The sequence below is a fragment of the Aythya marila genome (assembly GCF_965140915.1).
Source record: "Aythya marila genome assembly, chromosome: 1".
Classification (NCBI taxonomy): domain Eukaryota; kingdom Metazoa; phylum Chordata; class Aves; order Anseriformes; family Anatidae; genus Aythya; species Aythya marila.
The window spans coordinates 114,969,670-114,993,298 of NC_139042.1; the positions used below are offsets into that span (position 1 = coordinate 114,969,670).

Below are 23,629 nucleotides of genomic sequence, written 5' to 3' on the forward strand. Positions count from 1 at the left end.
TAGTAGTAAGAGTAAGATCACAAATAACCACAGCTGTATGCTGTTCAGAGTAGTTGCTAAAACAAGTCATCTGAAGTCCAGCATGGCTAATCCAAACTTCTAAGAAGCAGCATACATAACTCAGTGTGAGTTATTAATATTACTGTTTTTCAAGACAGACTTCAAAGGAGTGTGCAGGAACAAGGTTAAATCTGATAGCTGGCAGGCAAATAATATGGGCTGAATTCCTCATTCAGATAGCAATACTCTGGCTTTTTAGCAAATGGTTTCATTTGGGCTTGGATCTCAGTTCCTCCATCTGCACGCTGGTGGTGATGACTGTGGATTTCCCGTGAAGGCTGAGGCTTCGCCAGTGTTCGTGAAATATTATGACACCTTGTGCTGGGAGGATCTAGGGAAGCCAAGTGGTAGTTTCAAAGGAGAGACAACATTTGGAAGCTCTGAACCTTCTGTTTTGGCACTCAGCTCCCGCAGCACTGCCGATCTGCTGTGATCCCAGGGGTTTAACTAACCCTAGCAATCTCACTTAGTAGGACTCGGCGTTGTTATTTGACTCAAGACTGTGAACCCTCTGTCTCCTTAATTTCACAGGGAAGAAGAAATGTTGGGTTCCCGATGAAAAGAAAGCTTATGTTGAAGCTGAAATTACAGAAACCAGTGGTGGCAAAGTGACCGTCGAGACAACAGATGGACGGGTATGATAGCATTTTTGTATGACCCATGATGAATGAGGGCTGAGCAGCAAGTCCCAGAACATACCTGGCTCAGTTTAAGCTCTGCTGCCTGGTTCATGTCATCCATGAAATAGGCTGTGAACAAGAAGCCTCGGTAACTGATGGCAAATGAGAAACAACCAAGGGAAAAATAGGAATTTGCTGGTGCCTGAAGGAGCATCAGTATGTGCACAGCACTGTGAACAGAGGTATGCGGCCAACCAGTCCAGGTTTGGACCCCAGAGGGAGAAATAAGGAGGTGGGAGGTAAAACCCTATGCTGACAGTGAATTCCCATGGCTCCACAGCCACACCACCACTCTTCTTATTTGTTCCATCTCAGGCTTCCCTCATTCTTTCGGTGTCTGTGAAAATAAATGGCATCACGTACATAGACGACATTGAGCCAAAGAATCTCCCTCTACAGGGAAAAACATGTTCTCCTCTAAGGTGTGCAAAGTGATAGAAAATCTCAGTGTCTTCCAGTGGTGCTGTACTCTGTCTGTCTTTGCAGACCATGACTATAAAAGAAGACGACGTGCAGTCCATGAACCCTCCCAAATTTGACATGATCGAGGACATGGCTATGCTGACCCATCTGAATGAGGCATCTGTGTTGTACAACCTGAGGAAGCGCTACAGCAACTGGATGATTTATGTAAGGGTCACTACTTTGTCTCTCTGGAAATACGCATTTCAAATGCTGTGATATTCGAGCATGTGATCTTCATATTCAGTTTACAACTTGGATATGTTATAAAACTGAGGGTCTCACTCATTTTTTTCAGTAGGAAAAAGGAAAGTTCCTTGCAGTAATTTTGACTGAATACAGACAAAAGTGAATAAGATTGTGTCTATCTCTGTTTTTCCTTGCTTGTCTAGGAAAGAGGTGTCATGGGACATATTTTCAGCAGTCAAGACCTTGGGAAGACCTAGTTTATTTTTCCACTTCTAATGCTAATCCATGTCATTACCAGCTATGGAGATTTCCTTGTTAAGAAACAATGCCTCAAGCTTTTAGAGCACACATATAACTTGTTTTAACTAGAAGCCGTTCTATCTTTAGTTCAGTAATTTTATTCGCTTTATTTTCAGTGTTGACATCTGTCTTGTTTTGCTCTGGCCTTTTTCCTCGCTCTGTATCTTCCCTGTAACATCATTAACATAATTTCTGTTATCGCCAGAATAAGTTTCAGTGGCATCTAGTTTCATGAGGCCAAACTTTTGCCCTCAGCTTGCTACATCCAATTGTGTCTGAAGTCAGTCAGGAGAATCGATAGATTTTTCTAGCCAATCCTTATTCAGGTCTTCGGTTTACATCAGAGGAGTGAATCCAATTTAAATTCTGATTGTTATATAGCTTCTGTATTTATTTAATAACCCCTGTATAAACATGTACAGCGTAAAACATAGCTTATAGTCTTGTAGATCATTATAGTTAGAAAATGAAATTTCATCATCTTGCTTAATCCATTTACAGCTTGTTTGTTTGGTTGTTTTTCTGCTTAGAAAATTAGTACTGAAGACTCATGCCAAGGCCATTCTGGAGCAGGTCCTAATCCTATTTTAGGGAAAGACACCTGCAATCATTAGCTCATTGAACTCATTAATCTATATGAATGTAGTGCTTGTGCCCATATAATATCTGGGTTCTGAAAAGTTTTCTGCGTTGACCCAGACTAAGTACCTGAAAAGTTATCAGCTAATGCTAATCCCCCAGTGTTACAACCTGAAACTCATTCTTCCTCAGAACTGTCAGGCCCCAGCTAATTGATAAAGAGAGCCCACAGAGTGACTATGAAGATAGATTTTATTTATTTATTTATTTGCCAACTACATTTCTCCTAAAGCTGAAAAAGCTTTGGGGAATAGTACGACAAAGTTATTTTCTCTTTGAACATCCAACTGAAATTTGCCCCAGGGTGTTCACATCAAGTTAGTAATGGGAGATTTTTTCTCCCAGATTTCTCTTCCTAAGAACAGAGTTCAAACAGAAAAGCTCTGACTTTTTTTTTTTTTTTTTTTTTTTTTTTTTTTTTCCTTTTCATAATCATTGTTTTCAAGAGGAAACAGCTTTTAATGGGTGGCCAGGCAGAAAATCAGACAGAGGTCTCCTTGCTGCTCCTCTGTTCATCTGGAGGGGCTGTTTCTCTCTGGCTGTCATCTTGAAAATAATTTTCCCCCTTTGGAAAACTGCTTAATATCTGTCATATTGGTACCATTGATTGCTAATGGGAAGTCCAGTAGCAAACCAGTAGCTCTAGGAATTCAGATCAAAGGCTACAATTTTGACCAGAATTCAAAGTCAGATCAAAAGCTGGCAACATGATTTCCTGCTGGGTTAACTCAGGTTTTCTTTCTTATTCCTTGAAAGTTTTTTTTTTCCACCCTTGTCTTGTGTTTCCCTCTAGACCTACTCAGGCTTATTCTGCGTGACTATAAACCCCTACAAATGGTTGCCTGTCTATAAGTCGGAGGTTGTCGCTGCCTACAAAGGCAAGAGGCGCTCAGAGGCTCCTCCTCACATCTTCTCCATCGCTGATAACGCATACCACGACATGCTGCGTAGTAAGTGGCGCTCCTTGCTTTTAAATTTAGTTTTGCTTTATTTAGCAGACATGATTGATACCAGATGGCCATTTGTGAGAGTATTTGCAGTGTGCACCAAATGTGCAGATACTCAACAAGCAACAGGGGCTTGGGAGTCTGCATCAGTAATTTTTTTTTAATTATTGTGTTTTTTGCCCTGCCTGTCCCTGTGCTAGTTCTGGTAACAGCTCATTCAGATGCTCATCAGATGCAAACATTCAGAAGTTAATGAAGGGCAGCTATGGAGGATGCTGCGCGCACATTGTTGGCAAGAACCTGCTGTGGATCAGCAACGCGCTGACTGCGCGTGGGGTCTGAGCGCCTACTGTGCAGCAGCAAGCTCTGCTATTTTTCTATAGAATCTCGCCCAAGCCCTCCAATCACTGGAAAAAGAGTTTGTCAGCAGAGGGCAGCAGTGATGTGCTTACACCGGGTCCTGTGAAGGCTGCAGGATAAATCCCAGAGAGACTTGGTGTGGTCACACGCTGCTGTCGCCTGGTTTTCATAAAATGGCAAGCACCATGGCTGCAAGGGGACAAAAGGTGCTGGGGCAGAGACGTGTCTGCAGAAAGATGCTCTTTTATCAGATGAGAGTGAAATATGGCCACGCTGCCCAATATGTATCTCATCAGGATGTCTGGAATTAAAACAGAAAAGAGGGATTCAGGCCCAGTGGTTCCTAGAATCTGCTTCTAGTTAGCATTTGCTGAACTAGTTTAATAATATATTGATTGCAAAACGTTCTTATAAATGTTTACTTCTGCTCAGGCCGTTAACAGTAGGGAAACTATAAAACTTGATTTCAGCAGCATGGCTCACCAAAAAAGCGTACATACATACAGTGATGAGTGGCCCAAGAACAAGTAGTAGAATTGCTTGGGTTGGTGCAATAATGCAGGGCAGAGGAGTCAGACATGAGCAGAGACCTACACGGGAGTAAGTAAAGCAACATTTTGCTGACAGCAAATTACTTTATTTTTGTTGTTTGTTTCCTAGACGTAGGGGAATGTGCATGACTTGCAGGTCTTTAGTACTGACTTGAACAAAACATGAGAGGAGGCTTCAGGGTACAGGAAAAACTGGCAATGCTGGAGGTTGGACTAATAATGCTTATTTTTACCTTTCCACTGCTACTTCCTGTGTTTCTCTCCTGTCCACTCAGGACTGGTTCTAGAATAGTTGGTTCTGATTTGAAATGATAACAAGCAATTTCTACAGCCAACTAAGTTTGCTTCAATTCTTTTTTTTTTTTTTTTTCCTCCTCCACAGATCGGGAGAATCAGTCTATGCTGATCACGTAAGTGCTTCTCTTTTGGCTGATTCAAGACTCTTTTGCTGCAGAAAAAAACTTCAAAAGGAAAAAAAAGAAAAAGACTATTGAAAAGTCTCCTTGAAAATCCCATTGAAATACAAGTTGACCCTTAAAAGCTCAGCTATATTGCCTGGAACTTGATCCAAGTGAAATAATTGGCAATTTAGCCACCTGATGGCTGCCTTGAGCCCCATTGGAAAGGAATAGCTGAGAGTTTGATGGAGGCTGGCCCGTTTCTGATCTGCATTTGGTGTCCTTTCCAAGTAGGCATGAAAACAACTCAACAGGCAGTTAGAGAAGCTTCTTCCAGGGTTGTCCTTGCTGTGTCTGCCCTCTCCGGACACAGAAGATTTTCTTCAAAATGTTGTTCTTGTTACAAAACATAGTCAAGAATGTTGAATAGACTCATCCACAGGAAGGAATATGACCAAGAAAAGAGGAGGCACATTTACTGTCAAGCATGAAAGGTGGAGAGCTAGGTCTCTCTCTACACAGTTCACATATTCTACTGGATGATGCTGGCAAAATACTGCAGTTCTCATGTATGTTTTTTAACTCATTAGCTGTATAGAGTTGGATCCTGAGTCTGGACATTTTTAATAAACCTTTCTATTAAGACTTAAAGGAAACTCAAAGTTGTGTGGGTTTGCATTAGATTTCTGAATGCAGTCACATGAAGAAATAGTTGCTGTTGTTGTAGGCATTCAGCTCGTCATTCAGTTAATATGACATGATTTTCCTTGGAATGACCCAAAAACAGGCTGCAGAAATCAGTCAGTGACTGTAAGAATAGCCTGTGCAGGGCATGGAGCTGACAGGATGGGCGGGCAAAAGAATGGGTTAGAGCTGATTGGGCGACTCTAATGTTACCTTCCTTCTTCCCCTAGCGGAGAATCCGGTGCTGGCAAGACTGTCAACACAAAACGTGTCATCCAGTACTTTGCCACAGTGGCAGCCTTGGGTGAACCTGGTAAAAAGAACGTAAGTCTGCCAGCAGCTCTTTCATTTCAAGCTTCCAAGATATTTGTTGTGCACAACATTGCAAGTCTGCATCCTGAGTGCTGGACTATGTGCTAGACCTCAATGGGCATGGTTAAGATAAGAAATTGTTGGGAAAAGTTATTGATGCATCTAAATGGCATTACTGAAACCATGTAGTCCTGAAGGTAGGAAGGCAATGCTCTTCCAAATTTGCCATGCTGCAGGCAGAGCAGCAAAACCCCTCCTGTTTCTGAACTACTGCTGGTTGCTGATATTTTTTTCTAAGAGTTTTAGTTGTTACGTGTTAAATGTTTCTTAATGTGTTAAAACTGGTCAAATGCTGGGAAGATCATGAAGATTAAAAAAAAAAAAAAGATTTCTTTTCACATGGAAAACAGTCTTCAAAAGCATAGCTTTGATCAAAATGTCTGTTTTGTTGAAAAGCCTTTTTGTCCTCTAAAATAGGAATGTTTTGACAAAAGGTTTTTAAATCAACTTCTCTATATTTCCTTTTGGTTAAGTGCTGTTCTGCTTTTAAGTGCTAAGGTTACAGTGAATACTGCATTCATGTTGCTTTTTATTCTGTGTTGCTATGAGTTTATTCACTACACTTCATTGCACTTCAAGGTTCAACGCTCTTTTGTGGCAAATTGATTCCTATGAACTTTATGTATAAAGCTAAGACTTCAGCCAGCCTCAGATTCTGTTTGCTCACCTCATGTTCCCAAAATATAATATGCATTCATCTGAAGTCTGCAAAGTTCTCTTAGGAAATGACTGAGTGGTCCAGAGTCAGCCTTGTATGTGCAATGACATTGATGCTCATAATGGCATCAGAAATCTGGCATGAAAAAAAATGTGCAAATAACAGATATTGCAGCTGGAAAACTTTGTCCATGTAACTTCTCAGCTGAGGTCACATTTTATCTTCAACATTTCAGCCCTTGTTTCTAATAATCCAAGAATTCACGTGCAGCACAATCTGATTGTCTAAAACTTTCCTGTTTGCATTTACATTCTTTTATCCTTACCATCTGGTACTTGCCTGTTTTCTCTGTCTGGTTTGTTAATCTTGTGGTTCCTTCTGGAACACCTCTGGAGTAAAACCAGGCATATGCTTGGAGTAGGGAGTTAAAATAATGAGCTGGGTAGGAGCAGCACTTGGCTATTTTGTGATGTGTGGTGAATGCAAAATAAGATTTCAGAAATTCCTGCTAGTATGTGGGCCCCAACTAGATGTCTAACCTTGCTAATGTTTATATCCTGTGATCCTGTGATGTCCTTTTAGTAAGTACTCACTTTTTTTTTCTGTCTTTTGACAGCAACCAGCTACCAAAACTGGGGTAAGTATTCAGCTTTTTTTTTTTTTTTTTTTTTTTTACCTTTTCCGTGTGAAGACGGCACTCAGCTCTGTCATTCCATTTCACGAACCTCAGCATCTTGCTTTGCGTGGTTCCCCTATTGAAGTGTTCCCCAAAGCCAAGGCAGTTGTAGTTTTCTTTAACAAACTGAAGTTTGTGCAAGTGGTGGTTAACGCTTTTCTCGTTTCCAAAAATTCTAGACACTAAAAGCTCTGAGTGCTTTAAAAATTAATGCATTTCACTGCAGTGCTTGTCACTGTCTTCAGTAGCCCCTCTCCTACACACATGCACTTGGATGTCCCCAGCGACTTCTCAGTACACGGAAAGATATGGTGATTTCATCTGCATGCAGATGGCATAAATTATCAAATCTACAAAGCAAAACAGCAGAGAGCCACTGAACATTTGAGGCATTTTAAGCATTCCTAGTTGGCTGTCAATTCTGCTGTTACACCACTCCATGCTGTGCCACCCCTCGGGTGGAGCTAAGCTGTTTTCCTTGGGAGGCTTCTCTCTATGAGTGAACGCATGCCTGAGTTAGAGTTACCGTATGAGTTTGTGGCCTGTAGGTTTCTCAATAGTACTGCAACCTTGATTTCTAGGGAACCTTGGAGGACCAAATCATTCAAGCAAACCCAGCCCTAGAAGCTTTTGGAAATGCCAAAACCCTGAGAAATGACAACTCGTCACGTTTTGTAAGTCTGTAATGCAGCATAATAATATCGTCATTAACAATGCCACTTGGTAACATCTCTGTAATAATTATTTCATAAATTGCTTCTCATTTTGTCCACTAAAATGGTTGGGCTTCTTCACAAGGAAGGAATAACAAAGTAGGATCTGTCTAGGAAAAACTATTGGAGGGATTAATGAGGAAAAAAGAGAGATTGATCCACCTTGAATAGTTGTTTAAACAATTCCATGAGAAGGAACCAAGAAAAGCCTCACTTTATGAAGCCCTTCACATCACGTAATTTTAAACAGCAATGGCAAATTCTCCCCAAGACTGCTTCTGCTGCATAGCCTTATTGTCCTACCGTTTTCCACCAGCCCAAGTCATCCACCCTCTCTACAATACCTCTACTTGATCATGAAGTGTCAGAGATGTACCACAATCCCTGCTCCCTCCCGCATCTTCTTCTGCAGACCCATATAGAGAGCAGTTCTGCTTTTGACCAACACCATCTACTTTTTTTTTTTTTTTTTTTTTTTTTTTGGTCTCAATAAGCTGTCCCTGCTTGTTTCTCTTGTTTCTTAGTTCTGTCATGAGCTTGGGCCTCTCTCTCTGTTTTCATTAGACCTGTAAATTATAAGTCAGGACTACAAATGAGAGGGAGTCACTACACACACATGCATAGACGCAGACATCTGTGTCTCATGTTCAGGTTTATTGGATTATTACTTTGAGTCCCACATTCCTGTGAAGCTGTAATATGAAACTGGAAGCCACATGCTTTCCCATATCTCAGCCTGGTATAATAGTACACAGTTATCCTTTCCCCACAAGCTGATTAAAGAGCTGTAGATACAGACTCAGGCTGCTTAGGAAACTGTTATATCATTGTTTGGTATTTCTCATTGAAAATGGGCCTGTGCAAAGCCAAGTAGTTAGCATAAACTGATTCTTTGAACCAAATGATCGCCTTCAAGTTTTCCTCTCTGTATACTGTATGCACTAATTAGAATATTTTTCTCTGGGGTTTAGGGTAAATTTATCCGAATCCACTTTGGAACCACAGGCAAACTGTCATCTGCTGATATTGAGATTTGTAAGCAGCAAATTCTTTTTTTTTTTCTCTTGTTTCTTTTTTTTTTTTTTTTTCTTTTTAAAGTAATTAAAAGTACAATTCCTCATCTGAAAACTTGGAGAACCTTACTCACTGAATTTTTTTTTGTGAAACCAGATTTACTGGAGAAATCCCGAGTGATTTTCCAGCAACCAGGTGAAAGAGACTATCACATCTTCTACCAAATCCTGTCAGGAAAGAAACCAGAGTTACTAGGTAAGTGTTTAATGGATACACAGCCTTTAAGAACCAGCCTTTCTCTGAAGCAGCTAAAGAGGGGGGTAGGGAGCAAAGATGTGTTCGGAAAGTCTCTTTCACTGATGCAAGTACCCAATAAAGTGATGTGATTTTAGGTATTAGAATAAAGGAATTAGGTTTGGATGTGACTTCTAAAATGTAGCATTATAAAGCCAAAAACCATCATGTTGAATCTGTGTAATTCAAGCTCTCAAAACATCTGGAAAAAATCTATGCCTTTAAAAGCATTTATGGCAATAAAACTTTGATAATGATTTTTTTTTTTTTCTGCGTGTGTGTGAGGAGATTTGCTTATATATCCATGAAGAAAAACTATTTCCCTCTTCCTGTCCCAAATGGGCATAGTATCCTAGCACAACTCATAGAAAAGGAGAATATGCACGGCTGCTTGGCGATCTCCCCTGTCAAGTTTCCCCTGGCTGAAGGCAGTCCCATAGACTGCTGGAGAAGAGCAGAGAGCAGATGAGGTCTCCTTGCTCCTATATCCTAATGCTTTAAATAGAGCCTTCACTAATCATTAAAGTGATGTGGCTAGCTGACTTTTATTTGTGCTCTAAGAAACATATTCTATAAAACACATTGAAGAGTCACTCTGTTGCTATGCTGAACTCCCGTTAAGCTGTAGCAATCATAATCTGTTTTGAAGTCTTATCCTGACAGTGTGTGGTCAAGTCCCTAACCCTCTTAACTTTTATGTGGTCTAATGACAATTATGGGAAAGATTTCAAGGAAGCATTGGACTGAGATTCCTCTGTGAATCCCTGTGCTGGGAAAATATGGTCCTTCTCATAAACTGTCTGTATATTCCACAAACAGCATTCACCTTTCTGGCCAGGAGGGGCATGTTTACAGGCTCTTAAAGAGTCTGAAACCAATGGTGGCTTTGCTTTGTAGACAAGAAATGTACATCTTTGTACATCAATACATAGTTCTCTAAATATAGATAAATATATGTATTATGTGTATATTTATAAGTGATCGCATAAGATAGTGATTACATAGCAAAGTAACGTGTAGACATAGAGAATATGACTTTATATATACATAATAACAGACAAAAAAAATATATATATATATATTTACACACACACTTAGATATGTACTTCTGCTCTACTCTGTACTGGTGAGACCTCACCTCGAGTACTGTGTGCGGTTTTGGGAGCCACAACATTACAAGGAAATAAAATTATTAGCTTCCAAAGGAAGGTTACAAAGACAGTGAAAGGTCTAGAGGGCAAGACAGTATGAGGAGTGTCTGAGGGCCCTTGGTTTGTTCAGACCCAAGAAGAGCAGGCTGAGGGGAGGCCTCATGAGGCCTCCTTTGTTTGCTTTGAGACGCAAACTCTGATTTTGGGGTGGTCCTGTGTGGAGCCAGGAGTTGGACCTGATGATCCTTGTGGGTCCCTTCCAACTCAGGCTATTCTGTGTGTGTGTGTGTAAATAAAACATTGACATCTAGCTTGGTCAAAGCTTGGTCTGCTGAATCCAGGTGAAACTTCCTGTGAATTCAAGGAAGTAGGACTCTCCATGAAGTATTGAAGCCTTCTAGCTTTCTAGAAAATAACTCTGTAATTTTGACTTTTGATGTGAGGAGAAAGGAAAGAGGAGAGAAATAAAAAGCTGTGTTTAGGCTTTTGTTCATTAAGATACAAGAGACTTTTCCAAAGAATCCTGAAACTCATTTTTTTCAGGTCTGTCATTAAAGAGGGAACCATCCCAGTTGTCCCTATCTTGAATCCTACTCAAATATTTTTTCCCTGTAACTAAATAGTGTTCTTACCCCCTACAGCCATGCAAAGCAGAAAATAGGGCTATATAGGAAATGATGACCTCAGTATAATGCAAAACATGTTTAATAGAAGTGTGTGCATATTATTCATATTATTTTTATTTACTCTTGTTATTTTTATATTTTTATTTACTCGTATTATTTTTATTTACTCTTTCTCTAAATCTTGGTCTTCAGACTGGAACAGTAAAATGAAAGAGTTGGTTGCTGCCCTGCACTTGAAACACATTTTACACATTTGTGTAAAGACAAATGTATGTCAGATTTGATCCTTTCAGTCTCCATTTTTGGGTGGATTTCCTGAATGGATGGAATTTGGATTGGAATGGATTTTGACCTTGGCAATTCTTTTACAGATATGTTACTGGTCTCCACCAATCCATATGACTACCACTTCTGCTCACAAGGAGTAGTTACAGTGGACAACTTGGATGATGGAGAAGAATTGATGGCAACAGATGTAAGCCTGTATTGATTTAACTTTTTGCCTCATTGATTAGGTGCATGTGAGGAGGAAAGGTGCTGGCCAGGAGCCAAACTTCTGTCACTGAAACTGCTAGAATAAAATGGAAACTGGAATGGGTCTCAATTGTATTCAAACCATGAATCATGAGGCCCGGTAAAATATTGTTGCTTTTGAATCTGGTCCATGTAATGCCCATGGGCTCAATGTTCTTATAATTTTGATACATAAAACACTAAATAATGGGATCTCTTCCCTTGCTTCCCAGCCGTTGCTGGGTCATCAGGGTGTTCCAGTGGCTGCTTTGAGATAATGCCCCTTGGCAGGTTAATAACACCCTCCTGTGCAAGGGTAGATTGTGGGGCTGTAAAATGACATTAATATTGAAGAGGCAAGCAATAAAATACCCATTTTTTTGCTTTTCACAGCAAGCCATGGACATCTTGGGATTTGTGCCAGATGAAAAGTCTGGTGCCTACAAACTCACAGGAGCCATCATGCACTTTGGAAACATGAAATTCAAACAACGACCCAGAGAAGAGCAGGCAGAGGCTGATGGCACTGAAAGTAAGAAAAACATTTAATGTTACTCCTTACCTTCAAAAGTCTGGCACATTATCAAACCCTGTGCTGAGGAAGGTGGAGCCTGTTTAATTTGATCTTGTGCAGTATAGCTGCTATTCAGCCAAGAGTGCTGCACTTCATTTCTAGCAGTGATTCGTACACTGCCAAGCAACCTCACTTAGTAGAGAGTGAATAGACACAGTCAGAGCAACACAATGAAACTCCCTTTTTTTTGACCATTTGAACAAAATGGTTGTAAAAAGTTGTTGCTTTAGCTTTAAATTTTATTTCCTCAGGCTTTCTTCTTTGCTTCCTCTAGCACGTGAAATAGTACTATTTCAACTGCCTGTATCCATTCTGAAAATCTCTTCTTATATCTGAAGAGTTTTTCAAGTGTGTTTCTAGCTGACCTTCTCCACCACAGAACTGAGCATAAGCACACCCAAGATGAATAATTTTAAAAGAAAGTTCTTTATCTAGTTTCTCTTTGTATGTAGATGAACTAAGAACTTGGCTAGGTATGTTTTCACGTAGAAGTTCAGAGCCAGCTAAAACCTTGTTTTCTCCCAATCAGGTGCTGACAAAGCTGCCTACCTGATGGGAATCAACTCCTCTGATTTGGTTAAGGGTTTATTGCACCCTAGAGTGAAAGTTGGAAATGAGTATGTGACTAAAGGTCAAAGTGTTGAACAGGTAAGGAGAAACTGTCACAGTATTTGGATACCTGTTCCACAAGCCTGGGGCCTTCTGTAACATCCCAGAGAGGCTTTTGCTAGCAATATTAATGTGCGTGCGTGTTGTTTGAACAGTGGATCCTCTAGTAACTGTTCTCATTTTATATCCCCAAACATGGGGGAATAGATGATGAAAGAGCAGGATACTGGTAAAAAGATTGACAAGAGGATAGTGGCCTTTGGGATTGTTTTACAAACATGTTAGTAGCAGCCACTCAAGGAAATGAGGTGCAGTAAAAGCACATGGGACTTGGTATCTAATTCTGGATGAGAATAGTTACCTAGAGGAGATGATCTGTGGATTATTTATACATTCATTTATTATTCATGTAATTCTAAATTCTGTGTGACCTCAATCAGCTAAAGGCAATATCCACGTAAAGGTACCTTTTAATTTAGGAAACAAATGTCCTTGGGTTAGCACTGCTGCAGGCTGTATAGTATTCTAGAAGGTACTTCAGCATTGTGGTTAAAATGAAAATTGTTGTCTGAAGGCAGGCTATGGCACAGGCTCAGTAACTGGAGAACTGTTGGAGAGAGCTCTACCTTACTAGTGTAGTCATGCACTTGGTACACTAAAGAAAAGGCACAGACATTTCCTTTCCAACATCCTGCTTGTGACATAGCATCCTTCAAAATTTGAAACAAACGTCAAGGAGTAGCTTAAGCACAGACATCCCCTGTGCCTACAGTTCTGGTTATCATGGCTAACGTCAGGCCTTTGAGCTTTGTGGTACTGAACTCCACAGCGGTACAAGGGATGAAGCCTTTTGCTACTTGCCATCCAGCTCTTTCCAAAGAGGAACTTTACTAACACTTTATGTACATGTTTGTACATATGTGACTGAAATATGTATAGCAATGCTTTGAGGAAAAGTCAGCATAGATAATGGAAGAAGCTGTGTGTTGTATTAACTAGTAATTACCTCAGCGATTATAAGAAAAATTGTGATATTTAAACTGTAAGTAGGAATTTTAAAAGACTAATGTACTGAAATCCTTGTGTTCCACAATGAATTCTGTTGTATGTAGTGGCATTTTGAAATGTGTATTTTAGGTTTTGTATGCTGTTGGGGCCTTATCCAAGGCAGTGTATGATCGAATGTTCAAGTGGCTGGTGGTCCGTATCAACAAGACATTGGACACTAAGCTACCCAGACAGTTCTTCATTGGAGTGCTGGACATTGCTGGCTTTGAAATCTTTGATGTGAGTATTCATGTGTGAGGACCTGGGGAAGGACACAGAAGTTACTTAACAATACTTCTTGGGATGGGTATTTTCTTCTAAATGGACACAAAGCCAAAAGGCAAGAAAGCTGTAGAGCAAACAGCATATATGATTTTACAAGGTTTTGCCATGAATAGATGCAGACAATGCTCAGTATTCAACACAGCTGGAAATGCTCATAGTTCCTGGGCAGGAAGAGGGTCTTTAGCAGAGACAACATCTCATATTGTTTGGGCTGAATTTTAGGATGGTATGCCCACTGTAGCCACTTTTTCTCTTTGAGAGAAAGTGCCTTTTATATGATGCAGCACTTCTTCATTTTTTTTTTTTTTATTATCACCATAAAAAATGTCTGCAACATAAAATATTTCACAACTTCTGTTTCTCAGAAGCCATTCCTGAGGGTATGTGCTTAATGCTGATGCTGCTATGATTTGCTCTCTGTATTAAGCAGAGTAAAGACTGCACTGGCTCTGCTCTAGAGGACTTGGATGGCATGCTGCTGAGGAAAACTGGTGTGCATTCTAACTGAGAGACCTGAACAAATCTGGGCATCCTCACACTCCAGAGAACAGCACACAAGGCAGCCAGCAGCCTGCTATTGAACTCCCCCTCCTTTGCCTTCAGTGTAATGCTCAGTAGTTTCTCAACTTGTTACTGTTTAGAAGGCTGTAAATGTAGATAGCTTCCCTCTTGCTTTTCCACTAAACCCATGACATAGAGAACTATGTACAAATGCATCTCCTTTTAACTCCTGCAGTTCAACAGCTTTGAGCAACTCTGCATCAATTACACTAATGAGAAACTGCAACAGTTTTTCAATCATCACATGTTTGTCCTGGAGCAAGAAGAATATAAAAAAGAAGGCATTGAGTGGGTATTCATTGATTTTGGCATGGACCTGCAGGCTTGTATCGATCTAATTGAGAAGGTACGTACAGGAGTGCTAAGGTGTATTTAATGAATTGTTTTAATTCATGATGTTCCTTTGGAGTTACCCTCAAATCCCAGTCAATAGAGCAGGATAAACAGCAAGACAGATTTCTCACCATATGCATTATGGAATCAAAGAAAAATCAATATTTGTGCCATTTCTTTCTATTTAACTTTATTTCAGTAAGTTTGCCTTGAAGAGCCAACAGCAGCCACAAGTTGTACTCGTTTTGTGTAGGCGTGTGGTCTTCCTTGTTTTTTACTTCACTTTTCTCCTACTGTTCAACAGTTTACTTTGTTCCACATATGCTTAATGTCAGCATCTCTCTCCCCATGATGTCTTGTTTCTTACATTACATGTTCATGTGCAAAGTCCTTCAGGCTCTCCCTAGCCTGAAGCCATGCTTCCCTCCCACAGCTTTCCCAGCATAGGATATGCCTTTCCTTTTCCCTTCCTCATGAACATAATGTAGCCTTGTCAGGGCAGCTGAATCTTGCTGTATCTCTTTATGCCATCTCTTCTGACATAGTATTTAACCCTGCTGATCTCTGAGAAAAAATGAAATTTTGAGTCTTGCATTAGTAGGACACTTGGAACAGCAGAAACAGCCAGATTATTAAGTGCTCTTGTACTTGATCACTTTCTTCTCCAGGGTTAGGATGTCTGTGCATTTCACCCTCATCTCACAACAAATCTGTCCTGTCAACTCCTAGGAAGTTAGTCTATCTTGTTCTGAAAGATGAGCAATAAAATGTGAGTTGGTCCAATTGTCTAAACCAAACAATTTCTGGAAGCCATCAGAAAGCCTCCTAAGGCAGAAGTGTCATACTGAATAGCGAAAGGTGTGGTTACAATTTTAACAGAATAGTCAAAGATTTCATCCTCAGAATGGGAAGAAATTTTGCAAGCTTAAACTTCCATCAGATCAAACTTAAAGGCTGCACAGCTGCTGTAGGCAGACTAAACATTTTCCAAGAAAGATCTGGAGACAGAATTTTTATCAGAGTGGTAATAGGACAATGGGAAATGGCTTTAAACTAAAAGAAGGTAGATTTGGATTAGATATAAGGAAGAAATTCTTTACTATGAGGGTGATGAGGCACTAGAACACGTAGCCCAGTGAAGCTGTGGATACCCCATCTCTGGAAGCGTTTGAGGCTAGGATGGGTGGAGATTTGGGCAACCTGGTCTAGTGGGAGGTGTCCCTGCCAATGGCAATTAGGTGATCCCTAATGTTCTTTATAACCCAAAGTATTCTATGATTCTGTGACCTTTTTAATCAACAGCCATTGGGAATCCTGTCAATCCTTGAAGAGGAATGCATGTTCCCAAAAGCAACAGATATGACGTTCAAAGCCAAACTTTATGACAATCATCTTGGCAAGTCACCTAACTTGCAGAAGCCCAGGCCTGATAAGAAAAGGAAATATGAAGCTCACTTTGAACTTCTTCATTATGCTGGTGCAGTAAGTTCCTCTGTTTGCAAGTAGACCTTATATTAGTGGTCTTCCAGGTGTGTATGTGTGGAGGGGGGATTAAACTGTAGCACACAGTGAGGAAGGGAGGGTGGGAAGGGTGAAGATGGAAAGGAGTTAAGAGCAAATGCCTGCTCTCTCTGCATAAACATTGCAACGCAATAAGATGCCACCAGGCTTCAGGACATCTGGTTCTTGGCTACACAAATAAAGGAAGTGAACTGAGGAGGGCTAACAGTGGTATTGCTAAAAATAAGCCTTATTTTTTTCACTTGTCCTGTAATCAGATTCAGGTTAGTGGTTAAATAGCAGCAGCATCTAACTTTCCATCTTGTTTTCCTGTACAAATGAACTAAGTAATCTCTGCCTAACTTCAGGAAGGTTTAAAAGAACAGATTTTATATCACTTATTACTCATGTTGGGACCGGTGTGTCAATACAGCCAAAGGGAAGTGTCATTGATTTTGCTGTGAAGGTTTAGTTAACAGGTCTGATGATGATGGGGTAAAGGAATACAATCCAATGTTGTGACACTTGAGTCAAAACGTACACGATTTCAAAGCTGCATTTTCAGACTAGATGGGCAGAAAGAATTTGAGAGGGACATAAGAAATATTTTATTATCAAACTAGCATTGATAAGAAGTGTCAGTACAGCAGAGCTGGAACCTACCTAGTACTGGTTTGAGTTCATTTTCAAGTATGATTGAACTGTAAGCTGCCTTTGCTTTTATTATGAGAAGTAATGCTCATCTTGCTCTTTATCTGTAGATGTTAATGTATTCAGCAAAGAAAATGAGAATTTTCATTTCCACATGGTACTATTAACAGAATGTATTTTTTCACTAAACAGAGAGACGTGGCAAAGTCCAGGAGTTAGTTTTTCAATCACTACATTTCTGTCAGAAAATCTTAATTATTTGAGCGTAGTATACTGTTGTGAAGTGAAATTATTACCTGTGTGTTTTATAGTTCAGCTGTTATAAGGAGGGTTCCTGGGACACTGATGGCATGTGGTGTATTTACAGCCAGCCACATGGAGTTCAGAAGATATAGAGACCAACAAGTTTGGAAAGAGTGTGTGGGATTCAGATGGTAATTGTTAGGAAGAGAGGTCGGGCAATTAAGAAGCAGAGAATTGGATGGAAAGTGATGGAAAAACTGGGTGGCTGGTCCTGCTCTGAGAACAGCATTTTGCAAAAGGTCATTAGCTTCGAGCCAAGCCTTAAGGGACTACTTTGACGGAGAGCATTTGCAACCTCTGGTTTATGTTTTCAACACCTTGCTGTAGGTTCCCTACAACATCATTGGATGGCTTGAGAAGAACAAAGACCCGCTTAATGAAACCGTAGTAGGGATTTTCCAAAAATCATCCAACAAACTCCTGGCAAGCCTGTTTGAAAGCTACGTTGGTGCTGACAGTGGTAAGTAGAATCAACTCACATGAGTTTTTGTTCATTTCTGGGGCGTGTGCTTGGAAATGAATTTAAGAAACAACTATAAACTGCAGTCGACTCAATGCTAAATGAGGCAGTGACTAGTTATTTAGATGCACACAGCATCTGTAGGAGTCTGCCATGTTATCCTAAGTAGGCCATTAACTCAGCTAGTTTGAATGCATAATACCTCTAAGCAATTTTGGCAAGGAAATCTGTGTTGTGAACAGATTGAGGGTGTTTGAGCATGCAAGTGTTCAGTTATGCAGGCAAGTGTTTCACAAAACATTTTGTACATAAATGCCTGTCAACAAGAACAGCTCTTGTTCCCTGTGCTGTAGTCCTCCTTGCTAGCCATCCTGGATTAAATAAGAAGTTCAATATTTAAGAGAGAATCTTGAAATATTTTGTTGGATTAGTGGCAAGAAGATAATGAATGTGACTGAACACTGTTCCTCCTTTGCCAAAGTAGCAGAAGATTTTACAAATACATCTTCCTTTCTGGTTGCTGCTGTTGACGTGGGTTTCTTTTTTCCTTTTTGTCTGTTTTTGAAAAGACTGATAGACTAATGTACATCTGAGGATGCATTTAAGCTATATGCATTATACAGAACTGTTTTAGTTGAGAGAAGACAAGTAGCAAGCACCCAGAGAAAGGATGCTAAGTAAATAAACTGGCATTCTTTACAAAGATGTCGTTCTTATGTCCTGAAGTTGCAATCACTTACAGCCTACTTATTAGTAACCTCATTCCCGTGGATGATGTTGTCGTGAATCATAAGACACTTGCTGAGAAAGCAAGCAGAATGCAGACTTCATAATGTGTTAAGAGATGGAGCTGAATATAAATAACAAAAATCATGCCATTAGCAAATTCTTGCAAGTTACTAGCTGCCTACTTGCCTGTGGATAGTCCTGTCTGTCAGAATGCTACTTTGCTTTTCTTCAGTGTCAGGAGAAAAGAACAGCCTGCCCAGATTAGCCTCTTCCAGTCTTAGCAGTGTCCCTTTCAGAAGGGGGAGAGGATTTCGACAATTGCATCAAACAGATTGTACTGTTCACCTCACCTTTTACATTGACTGTTGTCAGGTGACAGAATGTCAGACCTCCTGGAAATGATCTAATGGTCCAGTATTTACAAACTGTAGAAATTCAGAAATTTCTGTATATTTTTGGGTCATGCTTTGCTCATGAGTTGTGAAACTTCATAAAGGTCATGTCAAAAATTATCATTTCTTCAAGAGATTTCAACTCTGAAGCTTTAAGCAAAATTCAGGGGATGCCAAGCTACTGTATCTAAAATTACAAAATAAATATTTATTTCTATTTATTCTGGCCAAATGTAACTTGCATGAGTTCAGTGTCTCATTAGCTGACATGAGAATCAGGTCTGTACAGTACAATGAGCAGTACAAATTCTGCCTAAGCATTTCTTTCTTTAGCTTTTTCTCTTTCTGTGTCATCTCACCTTAGGCATTTTAGTGAAATACAAGCTACTCTGTGTTGTTAAAGTTACTTTTTCTGCCTTATTCATATTTATGGACTTTCTGTGTAACAAGTGATGCTGTCCAGATCTGAAATGAAAATGCAATGCAGAAAGCAATGGTCTTTGACAAAAATCCTGAATGTGGACAGTAAGCTGCAAACTTGTGATATATAACACTCGACATTCAGAAGGTTTTTTTGTATAATATTTGAATGATCACAGCCATCAAGTCATCTATGGTTTGTCTGTTTCCCGTGCCACAGCCTGCACCCCTTACTGAGATACATGGTGTGATTTTTACTCTTTTTTTCTTTTTTCCTTAGCTGACCAGGGTGGAGAAAAGAAACGGAAGAAAGGTGCTTCTTTTCAAACTGTGTCCTCATTACACAAGGTTTGTTTACATCACCACACCTGATGGTTAGTGTTGAGACAATGCTTTGAAGAAGGATGTTAATGACTATAATGGACAAAGGAAACTGAAATCCGATATCAGAATTTGATTCCAAGCCTAGGTTATTGACCCTGTCAAAGTTATTAAAACTGTATGTGTGAGGGGCTGTGATGTTTTCTTTTATTTGAGCATGCAGGAGGTAAATCATTTTTAATTCTACTTTAGCAAGTATCATTTATTTCATGGCTTGTAGCTTCATGCAAGTCTTTGGAACTGGAACTGATTACAAGTCATTTGCTACTCCCTGCTTTGTTACTGCTTCTAATGGGATCCTAGGATAAGAGCAATTGTAGAAAACAAAAGTTGTTGAAAGGAGCGGAGTATAACCTCTTTTTTCCTTTGTAATTCCCTCACTGGAATGCATTCCTGGTGGAAGCTGACATCAGGATCATCTCTGGGGAAAAAATGGGCTTGTAATTTACCATTAGTGTGTTTTTGTTTTCTTGTGGGTTTTTGGTTTGGTTGTGTTTTTTTTTGGCTTTTTTTATGCGTTATATTGAGGAAGACGTAATGTAAGCTAGCATCAGGTGGGGAAGTTGATAGGGGTTTCCCCTTAGACATGTATTTTATTTTGTTAGATGTTACTCCTCATGAAGTGAAATCACAGGAAACAGAGAGACATATCTTGCCAGCTGAAGAAATGTAAAGATATCTGAAGGATGTATTTGCAGACAGCAATTTAATAGTCCAATAATAGAGGCCCATTTTCCAGAGCACAAGGAGCTGCTAAGGAGCTGGCTCAGGTTGTCTCATTTATCATCCTGACTCGCACAGGAGAAATTTTCAGCTTTAACAGCCTGCCCTGATTACATTATATTTCACCTCTAATCTTCTCTATTTTCTGGATACTAGACAAAACACCTTCCCTAGAGCCTGGAGATCACTGGCAGGCACTGAATGCTTGGCTTCTTCTGAGCTAGGTTGCTGCCTGCCTGAAAGATGTCTAAGATTAATAAAGGGAAAATGTTTGGCCACGAGGACAAAAGCCTAGCTTTTACAAGGCACAGATGGGAAGGGTGAAGTGACTAGGCAAAAATGCAGTTCAAATCAGTCTCTTCAGGTGAAAGGAACTTAGTACTCCTAGCGGAAGGTATGAAGTCACTGGTTAAACAGGATGGTGTGAAAACTGTCATCAGACAGTACAGTGTGAAGAGAGAGTCCTGATGGTTAGTGTCACCATAATATTTGATGAAAAACCAGGGTTTAACATCAGTGATGTGTTAATGAAGGTAGTCATCAATGTAACATGTTTTATTGAGGATCTTCCATTTTCATGTACCATTACATGAAGAGTATGCCTTGTAGATAGTGTAAGAGAAAAAAATGCAAAAATGTTCTGCGGGATGATATTGCATCTTGCTGGCTATTCATGTTGCATCTGACAGTTCTGGGGCTGTAAGTAAAACACAAATCTTCTTAAGATTTTGCTAAAACTGATGTGGATTCCTATAAAGAAGTTAATTTCTAGTTTGATTTATTTGAAATCATTTCTTTTTAATGATTTTTAAGTTTATAATCTTACTAGGAACTACGTAGATGACCTTAATAAACTTAACTAACAAACTAGAGAAATAAGCGATTGGAATTCCACAAGACCATTAAAGCTAATTGTGTTTTGTCATGTCTGTTCCAGGAAAATTTGAATAAGCTGATGACTAACCTAAAATCTACAGCCCCTCACTTTGTACGATGCATTATCCCCAATGAATCCAAAACACCAGGTAAGAAAAGCACAGCTGTCTTAAAATTTTAGTATACTCAAACACTGTCATTCCGGTACTTACAAGCCTCCAGAACATATTTCTGTACGACCTGTGTTATTCACTTTTTCCCATGGTGTTGCCCTCTCAGATGACACCTCCCATTTTTCATTTCCCACTGTGAAATGAAGATTAAGCCATATGGAAACATTCTCTTTTGTTTTTCCCCCGTAGGTGAAATGGATGCTTTCCTTGTCTTGCACCAGCTCCGGTGTAATGGTGTCCTGGAAGGTATCCGCATTTGCCGTAAGGGTTTCCCAAACAGGGTGCTTTACGCAGACTTTAAACAAAGGTAATGACAGAGCTGTGTTGTCTCCTGTCCTTATCCTATCAGCCAAAATAAGCAAAGCATGTCCTGTCATTTTTATTTGAGGTATTTTATTTGATTCAAGTTTATTTTCTATCTAGTTTGCTTGAACATAGAAGGCAGAATTCTACTTTTGCCTGGTGCCTGTAGATGAAAAGTAGGAAATTAGTCTAGGTCATTTTTTTGCCAGTCCTATTCATTGCTTATCTGTTGTTAACAGGTACCGCATTCTGAATCCGGGTGCAATCCCAGAGGATAAGTTTGTCGATAGCAGAAAAGCTGCTGAAAAACTGCTGGCATCTTTAGATATTGACCATAACCAATATCGTTTTGGACACACCAAGGTAACCAGAAAATATTATCAATTAATATTTAGAGAGAAAGGATGGATCTGATTGTCAGAATAGAATATTATACAATCTCTGGTGGTGCCAGTTAATGAAAAATTGATAATACAAGAAACCAGCAATATGGCAGCAAACCTATAATAACTTTTAAGGTATGCTAGGGAAATTTTATTTCTCCAGCTTAAGCTCCCACAAACAGCAACACAGCAAGCAAACAGAAGAGCAGCTGATGCTCCATGCCTATCAATATAACAGTAGTTTACTATAGCATAGATAAGCTCAAGCATATATGGACTGCAAGATCAGCTACAGCTTTTTAAATGAAGCCATTTGCAATTATGACATAATCCCATTCAGCAGAGACCTGAGAACTGGGAGTTGAGGTTCAGCTGACCTGCTTTGAACCTGCTACATCCAACAGATACTGTGTAGGATGATGAAAAAATGGTTTGGCCTATTCAAAACTGGGGAGATGAGAGCCAGTTTTAAAGCAGTTGTGGAACTGTGCAATGCAGTTCCTGATGCAGGTAGTATTTAGCCCTCTATTTTCTTTTGCTTTATAAATGTGCCAATATAGTTACCATTCTTCTGAACAATTAAAACAAAGTCTGTGTAATTGTTGGTGTACTCTGGAAAAAATATGTTCACTATGGTCAAATGTCATCTGTGCATGTACCAGGTGTTCTTCAAGGCTGGTCTGTTGGGCCATCTAGAAGAAATGAGGGATGAGAGACTTGCAAAGATCTTAACGATGATCCAAGCAAGGGCACGTGGCAGACTGATGCGTATTGAGTTCCAGAAGATAGTGGAGCGCAGGTATGAAGTCACCCCTTTCAATCTTAGCATATAATAGTCATTGCCATTTAAATATATGTTGAGTGGAGGCCTTTTTACAGTTCCTAAAGCTATAGCTAGTCCTGAATTAAAGGTTTAACTTACATGTCTGATAACAATAATAACGACTGTATATTGCTGCCCGCAGCTCTGACAAAAATCAGATTTGGAAAATTTTTCACATCTCTGAAAATCAAGAACTGTGGAGAAAGTATCTTGCATATGTTAGGACCTGAAATAAGTTCCCAGTATTACTGGGAGCAGAGCCATAAAACTAACTGGGAATTGTGTGTGTGTGTGTGTGGGGGGGGGGGGGGGGGGGGGGAGGAATTATAATTTTCTCAATTCAGGATAACCATTAGGGGATTGTGTTTTCTTCCTAAAACAGGGATGCCCTTCTTGTAATTCAGTGGAATATCCGTGCATTTATGGCTGTAAAGAATTGGCCCTGGATGAAGCTTTTCTTTAAGATTAAACCTCTTCTGAAGTCTGCAGAAACTGAAAAAGAGATGGCCAATATGAAGGAAGAGTTCTTGAAACTGAAGGAGGCTCTGGAAAAATCTGAAGCCAGGAGAAAAGAACTTGAAGAAAAGCAAGTCTCTTTAGTTCAGGAAAAAAATGACTTGCTTCTACAGCTCCAAGCTGTGAGTAGGGATGTATATTTGTATGTTCATTAGATGTACTTTCAAGTTCAAAAGCTTACAGACCAGTGTGTTAGTGTGATTCAACTAAAATAAGTTGTTGGTCTTGTCAGTCTTGCCAAAAATTTAGAGCAGATAGAAACTGCTCTGTAACATTGGGTCAGTCTCTGTGAATACAGAG

General features: G+C 39.8%; 1 protein-coding gene across 1 annotated transcript in view; it reads left to right on the forward strand.

Moving 5' to 3' along the window:
- Nucleotides 1-23,629, forward strand: part of LOC309887132 (myosin-7-like) — a 49,015-nt gene that overhangs the window by 3,722 nt on the left and 21,664 nt on the right. The window contains exons 3-24 of the mRNA XM_082778609.1: nt 592-695; nt 1,227-1,370; nt 3,124-3,280; nt 4,571-4,598; nt 5,501-5,594; nt 6,917-6,937; nt 7,558-7,650; nt 8,661-8,724; nt 8,860-8,958; nt 11,146-11,249; nt 11,681-11,819; nt 12,391-12,509; nt 13,608-13,757; nt 14,539-14,709; nt 15,999-16,178; nt 17,478-17,610; nt 19,432-19,499; nt 21,193-21,280; nt 21,494-21,611; nt 21,847-21,970; nt 22,653-22,789; nt 23,196-23,451. Coding sequence (XP_082634735.1) covers nt 592-695; nt 1,227-1,370; nt 3,124-3,280; nt 4,571-4,598; nt 5,501-5,594; nt 6,917-6,937; nt 7,558-7,650; nt 8,661-8,724; nt 8,860-8,958; nt 11,146-11,249; nt 11,681-11,819; nt 12,391-12,509; nt 13,608-13,757; nt 14,539-14,709; nt 15,999-16,178; nt 17,478-17,610; nt 19,432-19,499; nt 21,193-21,280; nt 21,494-21,611; nt 21,847-21,970; nt 22,653-22,789; nt 23,196-23,451 — 2,591 coding nt within the window. The remainder of the gene's footprint in view (nt 1-591; nt 696-1,226; nt 1,371-3,123; nt 3,281-4,570; nt 4,599-5,500; nt 5,595-6,916; nt 6,938-7,557; nt 7,651-8,660; nt 8,725-8,859; nt 8,959-11,145; nt 11,250-11,680; nt 11,820-12,390; nt 12,510-13,607; nt 13,758-14,538; nt 14,710-15,998; nt 16,179-17,477; nt 17,611-19,431; nt 19,500-21,192; nt 21,281-21,493; nt 21,612-21,846; nt 21,971-22,652; nt 22,790-23,195; nt 23,452-23,629) is intronic.